The sequence below is a fragment of the Passer domesticus genome, chromosome 2 (genome assembly GCF_036417665.1).
Source record: "Passer domesticus isolate bPasDom1 chromosome 2, bPasDom1.hap1, whole genome shotgun sequence".
Classification (NCBI taxonomy): domain Eukaryota; kingdom Metazoa; phylum Chordata; class Aves; order Passeriformes; family Passeridae; genus Passer; species Passer domesticus.
This window is the reverse complement of record NC_087475.1, coordinates 84,042,574-84,057,935: the sequence shown is the minus strand read 5'-3', so window position 1 is coordinate 84,057,935 and position 15,362 is coordinate 84,042,574. Positions and strand designations below refer to the sequence as shown.

Below are 15,362 nucleotides of genomic sequence, written 5' to 3'. Positions count from 1 at the left end.
CACTGAGGTGAAAATCTACTGTGTAAGCCACCTGATACTTACCTGAATTCAGGCTACCCTTTTGTGTGTACATGATAATCTTTATGTTTAAATGTAATTGAATTAAAGCACACATCTCAGTTACTTTATTTATGTCTTTTTCCACCCTGCTCTTTAGCCTGCAGCTTCCGATGAATCAGAAGGATCTGGCCAACGTGGTGAATGCAACAAAGAGAACCCGACTTTTGAAAACTATGTGGTAGACATGAAGACAAAGGTATTGTCCACTCTTTTTTTGTGATGGGGAATGAAATCCTTGTTTAATGAAGTTTTGCTGGAGGTGAAGTCTGTAGGACATACTGAATTTGAGTTTCTGGATTTTATTTTATTTCTGCTTAATGGCTGCATGAGGCTTCTGGCTGCATCTTATTGTGGTATATTGCTAGCCCTGCGTATTTTATGCTGACCTAGGCAGGATTTAATTTTTATTTTTATGTAAAAGTCTTGTTTATATTGGTGACAGTTCTACAGATTTGCTGATCTCAAGGTGGTTTCATTTCAGTCTATTTTTGAAGTCCAAGTTGTTGCGCAGTTAGTAGGTTTTATTCCAGGTGTTTTCAGTCTAAGTGCGTGTTGTACTTTCTTTTTGGTCTGGAGTCAGTATGGAAGAATTTGAATGTCAGAAAGTGATGATTTTTGTATGGGCAGCCAAATGATACCTATCATATAACTCTGCTGAATAGAATTACTTCATGGCTGTGGTAAGGGGCAGTGTTACACTTCCCTGTCTTGCTGCATGCAAGTGAAGTCATAAGTGTTTCATTATAGTATCTCCATTATTTTCATAGGTTCACAACTTGGCTGGAGCAATTCCCTTGGGCTTAGATATTGTTATGTGGACTTTGAGCCTTGGTGTCATTGTGTATTATTCCTTTTTGAAGTGAAAGAAATTTATTAAGTTTCCTTTTAAAGTAAACAAGCTGGAAACATGATGAAAAGAGACATTAACTGAGCTGGTGTGCTTGTGTGGTACCTTGTAGACTTCAGCAAAAGTTGTTTCCAACAGTAGAAACTTTCAGATTATTCCTCCTGTCTAAAGCTTTTCCATGTGCTTTATTTCCACTTCTAGATCAATGTATCTGTTAATTACATTTTAATAATCTAAATATTATTAATTTTCTGACATGATTTTCTGAGTTTCTTGGGTTGTTATGTTCCCAATTTTCCAATCAGAAGAACTTTTGTACCATATGGTAGTGTGGTGGTGCTTGATAGTTGAAATAGATATATTCTTATATATACTATATAAGAACATATATATTCATTGAAATTTGTCTTTATATTTATGGAAGATTTTATTTCTCCAAAGCAAGGAATAAAAAGTTTGATATATGCCCTAAATATTGTCTCCACAAGGATGTTGTGAGAATCATGGAATGTGGTTGATCTCATCTCCATTTCACATGATTTCTGTTATGAATGGCCAGCTGAACAATGCACCATCCTCCTACTTAGAGTCCCTGCAAACCTCAGACTGAATGTTTCTCCAGAAGCAATTCTATGTACTACATTTTCATGCTGTTCATGTACAAAGTGTACCTGAGAGGAAACTGAAAATTGGCATATCCATTGCCAAACTCAGAGATTCAGAGCTGTGAGTGGTGTTTTGTCCAGTTCTCAGTACCATGAGATACTAGATAGCAGATGTTTTGTTTTTGTTTCCAGGATCTTGTGGTTTAGTGTGTCAGTTCACTTCAAAGCATCATTTTGTCTGATTTCTTTTTCAAGTGAGTGTGCTTGAGTGTTAGTGGCTGCTATGACAGTGACACCTAGCCATTTCAGAGTGGCTACATGTTTGAACATATGTGCCAGAGCTTTTCAGTTGCTGATGATCAATTGGTTGTTAGATTTACTTCCCCAGGCAGGATGCTCAAGAATGAAAATGAACTCTTGGTTCACCATTTATCTTGAGAATTGAGAACCACTTGTGGACATACTGCCCTTGAGTACTGTGTGATTCTGTTGCAGAGCATCCCAGCTTGCATAAAGCCAGCAGAGCATTTGTAACCGAAACACTTCTTTTTCTTTCAGAGTAAGGGATTTGTCAAACAAGAAAACAACTATGGATTTGTATAGGAAATAATAGATAGAAAAAGCATGAGTTTTAAACTAACGGAGGTTGTGGGGCTTTTGAAAGACTAGCTTATACAAAGACCTTCAGAGCTGTAGGATGGGCCAAGGACCTCTGCCCTATACTCAGTGATAATGAAAGTGTATGTCCTACAACCCTACAGGTCATATTGTGTTTCCAGCTTGCTATACTGCCTTCTCATAGGACCCCAAACTGGTGAGTATGTGGCAATGAGACTGCTGGAGAGGTTGCACTGTTTCAGAAGTAGCTTGTTTGGTTTTTCTTCTGGGGCAGTTGCTTGGTTAAAGTGGTGCAAGCTCCCATGTACTACTTAAAGGGGTGGTAAGGTGGGATTGTACTTGGGGTAAGAAGAGAGGGAATCCGCTGCAGAGCTGTCTAGCAGAAACTTTTTTTTACTGTGGCTGTTGAGCCCGTGGCCACCTGGGCGCACAGACCTTGTTGAGGAGTGGAGCTGCCTATCCACCTGTCCCTGTGCCCATTTTATCATCTACCTTCAGGCTTTAAGAGGCAAGGTCTGCTTCCCTACAAGAAAGAGAATTGTCTATTTCTTCTCATTGGAAAAACTACCAGCTGGAGAAATTGGTCAGGACTCCAACATTGATTGTGCTAAATAGCAGTGAAATTTGCCATGCACTGGTGAAGAGAATGATTCGTGTTATAACTTCTGTCTGAGACTCTCTTGGGCCTCAGGCCAGTTGCAGAGCTGCAGCTCTTAGGGCTGCTGCAGTTAGGAGGGGGAAGAATTGATAATTTGGTGATCTTTAAATTAACACCAGGACTCCTGGGCTTCTGATTCAGCCTGGGAACTACATTAAAATTCTGAGTGACTAAGGTATAAAGAACGTGCTTTCTGAAATTTGTATTAACTTATCTTTCTGGATGAAGAAGGATTTATTCTGACATTTCATCTGTAATACCGCTTTTAACTACATATCCAGGATCTACAAGATTAGTAGTTTCTCTCTCTTTTTTTTTTTTCAGTGTACCACAAAGCAGCCTTCATAAAGAAATTGTCTCATGAGATTTTCCCTTGTAGCATATACTTACTCAGATCACTTGAATCCTGGTGTTAACCTACTAAGTAACCAGTTAGGATCCACAGGAACTGGGTTCAAGTGGTATAAGTGAATTCTGGCTGTAAAGACATAATTTTCCAACTACATCAATTGCTCTCTTAGCAGAGGTAATCAGGAAAGTATTTTTTGTAGCTTGTTTGAATGCAATACAGAACCTGAAAAGAAGAAAGAAAATATAACCTGGCAATGTAATACCATCAACGTGGGCTCCATAGAACACAATTTAAGATACATTAGGAGTAAATAAAACTTTCTCTATATTTAGAAGAGCATGTGTGTGTTCATGTGTTCTCTGTGTAGGTGCATGGACCTCTAAATAGTCACTGGCTAAATTTTTCAAGATGCTGACATTACTAATGCAATGTTAGCAGTCTGGTTAGGTGCCTCCTTTCTTTGTGTCTGCTACAAAACTTGGAGCCATAGTGCTCATATTTTTCATAATTTCTACTCTTTGAATAAAAGAAAATAAACCAGTTATGCTTTAAAAATTTTTTAGCAATCTATTCTTTTTCACAGTTTTTGCTTTATAAAATTTATGTTTCAGAAGAATTTAAGTGTTTGAGAAGGTGCATAATGAAAGATTAAAAAAATCAGAATATTTTCTAATGAGTTTAGCTTTTACAGAAGCTTGTTTTTACAAATATTGAAAGCAGCGAGATGTTGCAGGCTCTGGTTCTAAATATAGTGGCCTAATTAACCCTGCTTTGGTTATCCAAGTGGAAGTACCTGGATACAATGAAGACTTTAATGCCTGAAAAGAGCATTAAATTGTCCAGTGTAGGCTGCCTTAAAAGACCATCCCATTTCACCCACTCACCTCATATTGCTGGTTTTTGTATGACTTAAAAAGAGATAGCTTGGTAAATTTAGAGGAGAAGGAAGCAGTCAGCTGGGCAAATGATTTTCACATGGTGATCCACAGAACCACTGGTGTCACAGTAGGAAATAGTTGTTACTCTTCCTATATTCCCAAGAGTCAGAGCTCATCATAGAGGTTATTTTTTACCATCTAAGTTGACTGTGAGCAACTATAAACCATGTCTTTTCACCCCAGATGGGTGCTCCTAATTTTTTTTTAGTTTTTGGGTCAAGCCTTTCTATAGTAGATTTCAGTCAGGATTATATGTACATAAAAGAAGAAGGCTGAAAGAACAGAGGAAAAAATAGAACTAAACAGTGATATGACCTCCAGAAATTAGAGCAGAAGGAGTTGTTGCTAATGAAGGGTAAAGCAGTCCTATGGATTTGAAAATCTCATTCTTGGGGAGAAAAAATGAATGGAAAAAGTATCTAGTTGTTCAAACAAAATTAGGCAGCTCAGCCTGTTTTTGGGATCTGGGATTGGTTGTTAATGGACATGAGGGACTGAATCTTTGAAGAAGCAATAGAGACCCATTGATAGTCATCTGTTGCCAGTCACTGTGTTTTAGAAGCTATGACTGGGAGCTCTGGGAACCAAAATCAGCCTGTGGAAGTTTGAAGCTGGCGTGTGCATCCCCAAAAACATGTCTTCCTTCTGTCTTGGGCTATGGGAGATTAAAGGGATAAAAAGTAGGTGGCAGTATTTTAGGGAGCAAGCTGCTCAATTATGTGTTAAGCTTATGTGCAAATCCTGCCCTGTTAAATGCTCATTGTCATATTCAATGGAAGGAGGTGGCAGTCAAAAATTGGAGGAGTGCAGGAGGAAGCTTTTTGGTACACTGAGGGAGCTGGGTGAGTCACGTTCATGTAAGCCTCCCCAAAGGTTTGAAACCCTCTGTTTTTCAAATACACTTTAAATAGAATCATGAATTCACTGGGATCATCTCACAAGAGTAGAGTTGCAAGTAGAAGCATTTACAGATCATGTACTTAGAGACCAATTTCAAAATACATCTCCATATGCCAGTTTCAAGTCAGAGATGAGATTTTGCAGCCAAGTCATTAGGTAATTATATGTATGAAATACTTCACACCTTACTAGATAAGCTTGAATCTATCAATTAGAAGAGAACAAAGTGTTGGGTGCTTTACACCCAAGTGTTAAAATATCTGCTGATTTTAGAATTGACTGAATACACTTTTACCTAATAATGCTTAGAGCACAAGGGTGACTTACGTTACACCATATTAATGGGTTAATTTCCTCTTAAGGAGATATTGAATTTGTTCTTACTTCAAGGATGTTTGGAAGTTCCCTGTTTCATGTAATCTATAGTTTAATAACCTTGTCTGATTGGCTACTGGACTAAACCTGTAGGGAGTAGGGAGAAAACCTGCAGGTTCTAGCACAGCCTGTAAACACAAATCAAGTTTGTTTTGTGCACATGGGTTTGCTCAGAGTGAGTTCAGCCTTAGACACAGTTCTAAGTGCTCTGGAGAATTTCTCTTTAAGATGTTGTATCCACCAGGACTTTAATAGTTGGGGGAGGGTTGATTGCTCTCTGACCACATATCTGATTCACTATGGATTTTGTAACTTTGGTAGCAGTGACCTCATTTTGGCAAAATAATATGTGTCATTTACTGTGCGTCTCACTGCTCCAACAATCACGGGAATATTAGGGTTATAACCTGAGTAATTTATGGAAGAGAGATGACTCTTAAATAATATTTTATTTTCTTGGAAATGCTTATTTTATTAAAAACATATTTTAACTCTGAGTGAGAATGAGAGATCCTCAGCAAAGCACCCAGGGGAGATTGTGCTGTCCAGTATGTTGAAAAGGTGAATTGTAATGTATGGGTGTCTAGACATTTCCTCTTGTTGCTGTCAACAGTCCAGTTGGCTGTATTTTTTTTTCCAGTGAATAGGAGCATTGATTTTCCTCTCTCTTTGGCCAGAGCTTTCATTTTACATATCTTTCCCCTTCTGAGTCTCTTTCTCTCTCCCTCCCTCTTTTTTCTCTCTCTCTTCCTCAATCTGGAAGAGAGGGAAGCCCGTAAGAGCTGACAGCGAGCTTTCTAACTCAGAATGATTCATGTAAAACACCTGAAAGGCAAGCTCTGCACCAGCATCACTGCAAGAAAGGTAGGGCTGTGGGGGCTTAAACAGTCTGTAAAACTCCAAGCAGAACATAGAGAACATGAGATAAATAGATTAAGTCTTTGAATCTGTCAATGATGCAAGAAAAGTTTGGGAGAAAATTTAAGGAGTGTTTAAGCTCTGTTGTTAAAGGTCCTTTCTTTTAATGAAAAGTTTGATGTATTTTTCATAGGTGGGAAAAAAAAAGGTTCCCCTACAAAGCTTTGAATAATGTATGTAATGTAGGGGTTTTTTCCACGGGTGGTAAACTATAATTATATCACTGTTGTGCTGACAGATCCACGTGCATGTGTAAATATGCAAATCCTGGTTCCTTCCCCTGACTGATTATTTTCTGCTACAGCTAAAGTTCGCCTTATCCAGCTGTTATTTATATTCACTTCCCAAATCCGAATCTGACCCAGTAATTCTGAGCAATTGTAGCTGTGACGCACGAGTTCTCACACACACCTTCATGTTTCAATCATGCAATTCCAGCAATGTGTGTTTGTAGCAATCATGCTCTTAATAAAACCCCTTACAACCCAAAGCAGTTGTTTTGGCAGAGAAGTGACAGCACTGTGATAGATGGGCCCGATAGTTGTGTGTTTTGTGCTTGCTCTGAGTTAGTAGGGAAGAGGAGGGAGAGAGCGAGTGAAAGGGGGGAGGAAAAAAAAGACAGGGAAGGAGAGAGCGGGAGGGAGAGAGATTGAGAGAGAGAGAGAGAGAGCGAGAGAGAGGCTGAGAGAGACTTGGCAAGGGAAATCTTATGGGTATACTGAAACAGCAGATCAGAATTGTGAAACCAGAGCTAGGGCTGAAATGTGATGCTTTTGCTCTTTTGTGCTTGTTGTGGTTCTCATCTTCCCATTTAGAGGGCTGCATACCATTCAGCAGCATATTTTGATCTCAGATTGAACAATGCAGCAATCAAGCCTGATAAGCCACCTGGAAGTTTTGCTTGAGACGATTTCTAGTGGGTTTACTGATCCCTGTGAGCATCATGACTGCCTTTAGCATTGTGGAGGAGGACTCGAGTTTCTTATGAGGGCCCCACTTGGAAAAGCCGGCTGTGCAGATTCAAGCCTCCGGTTCTGTTCATGCTATTCAAAAGCCTTTCCTCACCCTTGCTGATTTATTTTTATGATTTACATACACTCCTGTGGAGATTTACAGAATGGATTGTCTGTGCATTGTCACGACCAAGGTAGGACTGGAAACATTGCTGTTCTATGTACATATTTCTCTGCTATTTTTCTGTTCCTGTAATTAAATATATTAAGCATGTACTGTGTCAGGTTGCAAGATAAAGTGATGAATAAGCTTTGCTTCCACGAGCATTTTGTTCTCTTTATCTGTAGATTATGCAGTTTGTTTCTATATGACTTCCTAAATGATATTTTTTTACTTATTTTTTACTAGAAATGCAAAAAGGATTTCATATTTTATCTTAGCCTATGCTTGTGTCTATTAATAACTCTAGCAACTAGAGCACTTTCAGAATACATGGTATACTGCACATATTTTCTCAGCTTATCAGTTTATTCTGTAAACTAAAGAATAATAAAGAAAGGGGCATTATATGGGTCCTAGGATTTTAAGGAGGCCAATCAGATGTAGTTTAGATAGTCATGGTGTTTCTGATTGGAGAGATGCAAGTTTCTTGTGGCTTATTGTGGGGTTTTTTTTTGGGAAAAAACATAGATAACTTTGCCTCTCTAGGCCTGAAAAATTAAATTGCCTAGGTCCCAATTCATCACTCTTATACTGATTTTGGATCTAGCTGGACTGTTTGGAAACAGTCCTTCTAAATAATTTCTTCCAAACATGAATACAGACAACTTCTTTTCCACAACAGCGGCATCAGGCTAAGGACCAGGGCTAGGGACACTTCCCAACCTAAAGATCTGGTGTAGGGATAAGCTGAATGATTCCTTGAGACATCTTCAAACTTATCAAACTAACTTAATATTAAATGGCAGGGTGATGATAAGGGAACTCCCTTTCTGTTGCTACAGGGCAGGCAGCTCAGCGCATGTTTGCAGGCGCCTTTGCACGTGGTGGTAGTGGGGTTTGTAAGGAGCAGTTAGCAGGGAACGTCCAGCTTTGGGGTTCAGTTCTCCCTGTTCTGCCTTGCTTTTCATGAATTTCATAGTTTCCACAGGACTTGCAAAATGTCTGGGGAGCCAGAACACCTGAAGGCTGCACAGATGATAAGGCAAAGCAGGGGTTAGCACTGCTGTCATTGCTGCTGTCATTTTTTGCGTCACAGCAGTGAAGATTGGGGACACCCATCTGTAACATGGAGAAGGGCAGGAAGATATACCCTGGGCACCCATGGGCAGCAGAGAGGGGCAGTGGGTGGCCACTGCAGAGAGCAGGGAGCACAGTGGAGCCATGGAAACAGATGCCAGCTGTCATTCCCATCTTGATGGTGGAGAAACCCATATGGGAAGAGAACAAGAGGTGAATGAGGCCACAGAAGGAGGATAAATTGGAGGAGGCTGTGGCCTCATTCACTTCCTGTTCTTTCCAGGTCCTCCTGGCTCGCACAAGCTGTGCTGAATCTGAGACTGTATCCTCAGTCAGCCCTGGAGTAGAGCAGGAACACTTGTGGGTACCTGTTGATGCAATACCACTGAAAAGCACTCAGCAATGGAGGTGCAGCACTGCTGAACAAAGCTGAGATGCAGGATCATGATAAACATCCAGTTTTACATGCCCAAGTGTTGTTTTCCAGTTCAAAGGGTTGAAAAGAAGAGCTGTGATTAGCTCTACTTCTGGGTGTCTTGTCGTGAAGTGGGGACCTGCAGTTGCAGCCATTCTTTGCCTAGAGAGTTTGGGATGGAGGTACGTAGAAATTGTATTTGGGGACAGGAGGAATAAGTCAAGTTTTAAGGTGGTGTAATTGGAAAAGAACATGCCCCAGTACCTTTTTTTAAATATGTCAAGAGACATCACTTATTTATTTTATGAATTGGTGCCGAAAGTTTTCCACTGAATATTTTCCCAGGGCCTTCTGGGAAATAACAAACATGGATTCACTTCCAGCTCACTACTGCTGCTGCCTTGAGCAGGGTTCCCAAGTCCATCTACACACATTTTTCCTTTCAGCTTTTCTGTCTCGAATCTAACAGTGAGTGTTTCAAATGATCTAAAAATGAAGCATGTGAGTGAGTCTCAAATATTCAACCCAGATATTTGGTCTTTGCTGCCAATGTTGGTGTTGGAATGAGATACAATGTGAATTGTAATCGGCTCTCTATTTGCAGGCATATGGAAATAACATAATATCATATGTAATTGAGCTGAATAATGGCAAAAGTCTAGTTTCAGAACACTTTCATATTGCAACAGCTTGAAACCAAAGAAGTTAGTGATTTGCTCATCTTACTTTGTGCCATATTTAAATAGCTGAACTAGTGTTGTACTGGTCCATAATCTGATCTTAATGGCTTTATTTTCACTGGAGTAACTCTCCTTCCTTTAAAGCACCAAATTTTCTTATCTGTTTATGCCAGTTTTCACTAGTATAATAACAGCAGACCTTTTTCAGAAAATTTCTTTTTTAAAAAAATCATTTTGATAAGCATGAATTCTACAGAGCAACAGTGTAGTCATTTTTGACCTCAGATCTGTTAATTGTCCAAATTTGAATAGCCATTTGTTTGATTTATGCAGATAATTGCCATCCTTTGTCTTGAAAAAGTGGATGTTGATGTCAGAAGGAGTAAATACATCAGGTTTATTCTTCAGATCTTAAGTAATAAAAAGGGAGTAAAAGATAAATACTTTTTAAACTGCAAAAGATGAACACTGTTCAAAGAGTTGATATTTTTAACACTTTGTCATTAAATTTAGTCTGGAATTTTTGGTATTTTCACATTATAGAAAATGACATAGATGTTGTGGTGGAGTGAATGTGCCCTTGTACATTATGTTCAATGGATATACAGATCTGTCTTTGAACTCTGTGTGGTAAAAGATAGCATCTAATAAAATTAATTTCTGGTATACCTTGCCAAATCTTAAATCCTACCGATGTTTTTCCAGCCAAAGTGTAAAATATGTTTAAGACAGATTTAAGATATTAATTTGTACAAATTCTTCCTATTTTTATTTCCTTTGCTTTTCCATGCATTTCTGAACACTGGACTACAGAAATGCTGTATCAGTCAAGGACAGCTTCTTATGGTTGTCCTGATTTATTTTAATTGATCATGTTCCCATCTTTCCTTTACTGTCACATAAAGCATGTTAATTGGTGGCATTATTTTATCATTAGAAAGAATTCAATATAAATTAAAGCTTAGGTTGAAGCTCCATCCCAGCAGGAGCACCAGGAGTTTTTGAAAGGGAAGAACATTCCCACTGTGCCTCCCAACAGTCAAAGGCAACATGCTGTCCTCTCCTGTAGGTACCAGCTCTCCTTCCATCCTTCTGCCTTTTACAGACTCATGAACACAACAGGAGCTGCCACTAGTGGAAAAGAACATAAATGGCTTGATGCTCCTCACTGGAACAGGGGCTGCTCCCCTGGAACCCCCAGTTCTTGGTATTAGGTGCCATAGAAAAGATGATTAGCTTTCACTGGGAATAAACCCCAAAAGCTTTCTGGCTCTAGTTTCTAGAAGGGAGAGCTCAGAGGCAGCAACTCTGCAGGCTTAAAACCCAGAAGGCCAATGGCAAGGCCAGCTAAAGATCTTGTCTCAGGACAGAGATTTTAAAACTTCCTGGGCAATCTAGACTAGTGGTTTAGTATCCTTAACATCGGTAATGCCCCTAAGAACTATCAGTGATGGTTGCCACTTACTTTGTTTGGGAGTTGTATTTTGAGGTTTGCTTAAGATCTCAGATTTTAACAGCGGAATACTTCTGTGTTTTGAGAAGATGTACACAAAGAAGAGACACCACTTAAATAATCCAAATTTATCCAAGTTCTCAGCACTTGCAGCAGTAGGATTCCTGTGTCCCAGAGCTGTGTCTTTCCGTATGTAAAACAGAGAATTTGCCTTCAGAACCAGGGAGAACACTCAGCTTGAACTTGTCTTTTTAGCTACAAAAATAAATTCCTGGCATCAAAATATTGAATATTCTGCAACTTTTACTTCTTTTTAGAGATTATTGTTGTTAGCTTCCACGTAAGCAGAGATTTACACCAGATTACTCACTAGACAGGTCTTACATTTAATTCGATTGTCACTGACCTTTCTGGAGCAATTAATTGAAAATGTGATTATTCACAACTGGAAAATGGGAAAAAATTGTTGGTGGTTTGTTTTGGTTTGGGGTTTTTTTGTGTTTTGTTTTGTGTTAATAAAAGGCTTGGTTCATCCTACTCATGAAGAAGTTTGGCTTTTTTTTTCCCATTTTTTAGCTTTTTTACAAATTCTGCATTAGTCTAGTCTGAAAAATTACCAATCTCCTTTCATGGCTGCCCATCCAGCACCTTTTCTAAGAATTTAATTCACATATTTAAAGCAAAGACAGAAGGAACCCCCCCCCTATTTTGTATTGGTACTGGGAAGAAAAGCAGTAAGCTTGTTTATGTTGTTAACCCATCCTAAAGTTGCATGTGTACAATTTTGAATGACAAGGTTGCCAGGAGCCAGCAACATCTGTCTATCCTATTTTCTTCTGCTCATCCAGCCATCTATATGGAACAGGGGACACCACTGTGTGCACTTTAGGCAAAATTCTGAACAGATGTGTGATCAGAGCTCACAATATGCATGATGGTCATGGAAAATAAGAAGTTACAGTGGTCAGTGAAAGGACAAACATCTTGCTTATACACTGGGTGTGCTAGGACTTTTCTGTAGGTCTCTCCCACTCCACACATTCATCACCCCACTGTGTAGCATGAAGTTAAGAGTAAAGCAGAGGAGAGCTATAAAATTTGTTTGGCTATTTCACTTCAAAACTACATTAAGTATATAATTATAAATCTCTGTTATTAGTATGCTGGTATGTGTTTGGGAAATGTAGGAGCAGGTCTTGTATCCCAGTAGGATACAGTGTATTTTCCAAGTGAGAAGGAAAACATCATTTGGCATTTAGCCTACAAAACTAGCTCCCAAAACCAACCCAGTTATCTGGAGGATGTTTTTAGAACATGGCTGAAGAATGGAAAACGTGGAGATGGCACCACAGGGGTGACCTCGCTGTTCCAGCCTCTCTGATTTGGAGTGGCAGCAGAAGCAGTTCTAAGATGCTCTGAGAAGGGCAGAGTGGTCCATGAGATCGGGTCTTCTGCTGGAGATGAGGAGCAGGTTCACACACTGTGTGCCAGCTGCTGGTCCCATTTTGCAGATGAATCCACTAGAAGGTTCAGTTGAATTATTGATTATTTGGGCCTGATATTAATGCAAATAGCTAATAATTAGAATATTTACTTATGCTGAGGTGACTTTGTCATAGGCCTGTTGTCCCATGCCTTCTCCCCTGTTTGATTATGTTAATCTGAAACATACTCAATATGACTTAAAAAGGCATCTACTAAAAGAATGAGGTCCAGTTTGTTTTGTGGGACTTCCTGAAAGATAAGCTGTATGCGTCTAAGAGGCTGTAGATCAGTCCCAAAATTAGGAAATTATAAAGCTTGATATAGATACTGAGGTTAAGCAGTGCTCAGGTGTTACAAACCAGTACAATCTTACCAAAACTAACAGAGCTGTAGAGAGCAATACAGCATGAGGATTTGATTTAAATTTAGCTGGATATGAAACAAACAGAAAAACCCCACATTTTTGTGTCTGCGTATTGTTAATGATCTGGGCAACATTTGTTGTTTTTTCTTTCCAAGACTCCAGGCTTTGAATCATTGCAGTTTGGAGTCATAAACTGGGTAGCTAAGTTTTTTTTGAGCTGAATTTCCTGGTTATAACAAACTAAAAACAAAGGAAACATAATGATTTCCCCCCCAGAGATTCACATTTAGCAAAAATCAAAATCTTTTTCTATAGTCATTATTAGGTGCTGATGAGCACTTCAAACTGTGGTGTTTTCCTGCCAGACCCTAAAAGTGTAATAATGCTGAATCCATACAATTTACATGTAATTTAGTAAAGTCTCTTCTAAAGTGGTACTTCAGGACAGCTTTGATGACTATGGGTTGGCTGCTGGCTAAACTACACAGGCTTAGAAGAGTAGGAAGATCCTTTTCATTGATTACCATTTATCTTAGCTGGAAAATATGCTCAGGGATGTTTGACAGATGGGGAGTGTATCTGAGTATTTATTTCAAATCTTTATTTACCAATGTTAAATTTTGGAACAATTATTGTGAGCCTCTAGCATTTGGATTTCAGACATTATGAATGTAAACTGATGAGACACATGTTGTGTTTTCTAGAAAAATAAAATCATTTGGGGAGGGGGGAGTTTCGAGAAAATTACACAGAACAAACCAATGTGCACTGCATATGTAATGTCTGGTAATTATATCTTGTCAAAAGCTCAACTTTTTCCTTCTTTATTCTTTAGAAATGTGATAATAGTCCCTTTTCCCTTGTAGTTAATTATAAATTTCAGGAAGAATTAAGTCTGTTAAATTTCTTCTTTCCTTCTTCCCCCTCCCTTGGTCTCTATGGCAGCAGCAGGAATGGAAGGGAATTACTTTGATCTCCATTTCTGGGTGACACTTCATTTCTTCTGAGCACTGACCTTGTTTAGTGCAACTGAAATTTTCAATAGATTTCATTAGATTATAATTTGGTGATTTAGAGAGATGTCTTTATTAAGACTGGTTATGAGCTATGAAAAGAGAAGGGCAATTTTTTTCATAAATCTATGAAGAGCTCTATAAACTGAGAGTAGAAAATGTTCAATTAACAGCTCAGGCAGATATGGCTGGGGCTCGATACTGCACAGCAGTGGAGGGCTGCAGAGGTGAGGCAAGTGGAAGAAGACACTGAGCAAGAAAGAAGAGACAAGAGAGCTTGATGCTGCCTCAAAAATAGTGCTACTTAATGGTAGCAGAGCTACACATCCCTTAGCAGGTCTTTTTTCTGATATTTGGAAGACCTGGGTGAAGGTGGGAAGATAATTTCCCAGTGCCAAAGTGAGCTGTATTTTTATGCATTTCGCATAGCTGGAAAAACAGAAAAATCTGTCTTGTGGCTCTTATTCTCAACATAAACATGTATTTATTTTCTGTGTTAATCTGTTTGGTATTGCTGTGCAAATTTCTTTCTGTGTCCATTCACCTGATGCAAGACTTCTGGAAAATGAGAAGATATGTGCAGTCAAGTCAACGGAATGGTTATTTATGGGTGAATCATTAGGCCAGGGGTATGGCCTGCTATGTTATTATATTTTGCTCAGTCTGAGACCTCTAGTTGAGATCTACAATTTTCATGTCTCCAGAGCATCAGAGAAGAAAATTTGGAAGGATGTGGAGGACTAGCTGAGAATGCTCCACTTGGATTGTCTTCAGCCAATGCTTTTGTTACTAGGAGACCTCACTAAAGGACTTGTATACAATTTCTTGTATTTGTATTCCTGGCCATTTCAGTGGAATGTGACCACTGTTGGCCATTTCAAATGGAATATGACCTGTGACTTCTTTTGACTTTCATCGCCAATATCTTCTCTAAGAATGAATATTAAGTCAGATCTTTGAGAGTCCTGCAGTTCAATCAGCCCTGAACATTTATATCCTAAATATCTTCTCTGGATTTTGTTCCATCTACTTCAGAGCTAAGATCTGCCTCTGAATGTGTCTTCAGACAGAATCATGTTAATATTTGGCCATCCAAATTTGGTATTGTTATGGATATTGTATGTGTATAAAAGTCTCTCCCTGCCTATGAGAAATTAGCATTAAAATATACCTATTTGCTCCTGAAGTCACTCAACACAAAAGAGGAATTCTTCCTAGAAATCTTCCTCAGAGCTTGCTGGGGTGCAGTGGCATTTCTGTCTTCTGAAACCTCTCTTGTGCAGTGCTACAAAGCTCTCACCTTCTAGTTCAATATTCAGCGTGCAGTTATTTCCCTCTGCAAAATTGCTGTGGGCACTGATGCGCTACCACTCTGCATTGTGTTAATGCATTTCCAAATACATTATACTGATGTTCCTAAATAGTGCTGGTAGCAGTCAGTTATTTTAACACCTGACTGAGAAAAGCATCTAAGAAAGAAGCTTGCTT

The 15,362-nt window shown here is 39.0% G+C and overlaps 1 protein-coding gene across 8 annotated transcripts in view; it reads left to right on the top strand.

The window, feature by feature from the left end:
• Positions 1 to 15,362, top strand: part of DLG2 (discs large MAGUK scaffold protein 2) — a 979,322-nt gene that overhangs the window by 146,566 nt on the left and 817,394 nt on the right. For 3 of the 8 annotated variants that reach the window (XM_064409619.1, XM_064409615.1, XM_064409616.1), the window contains exon 1: positions 6,945 to 7,418. In XM_064409619.1, coding sequence (XP_064265689.1) covers positions 7,389 to 7,418 — 30 coding nt within the window. In that variant the 5' untranslated portion in view covers positions 6,945 to 7,388. Of the gene's footprint in view, positions 1 to 157; positions 257 to 6,941; positions 7,419 to 15,362 lie in introns of those variants that run through there. The other 5 variants (XM_064409604.1, XM_064409605.1, XM_064409606.1 and 2 more) reach the window with 4 other exon arrangements.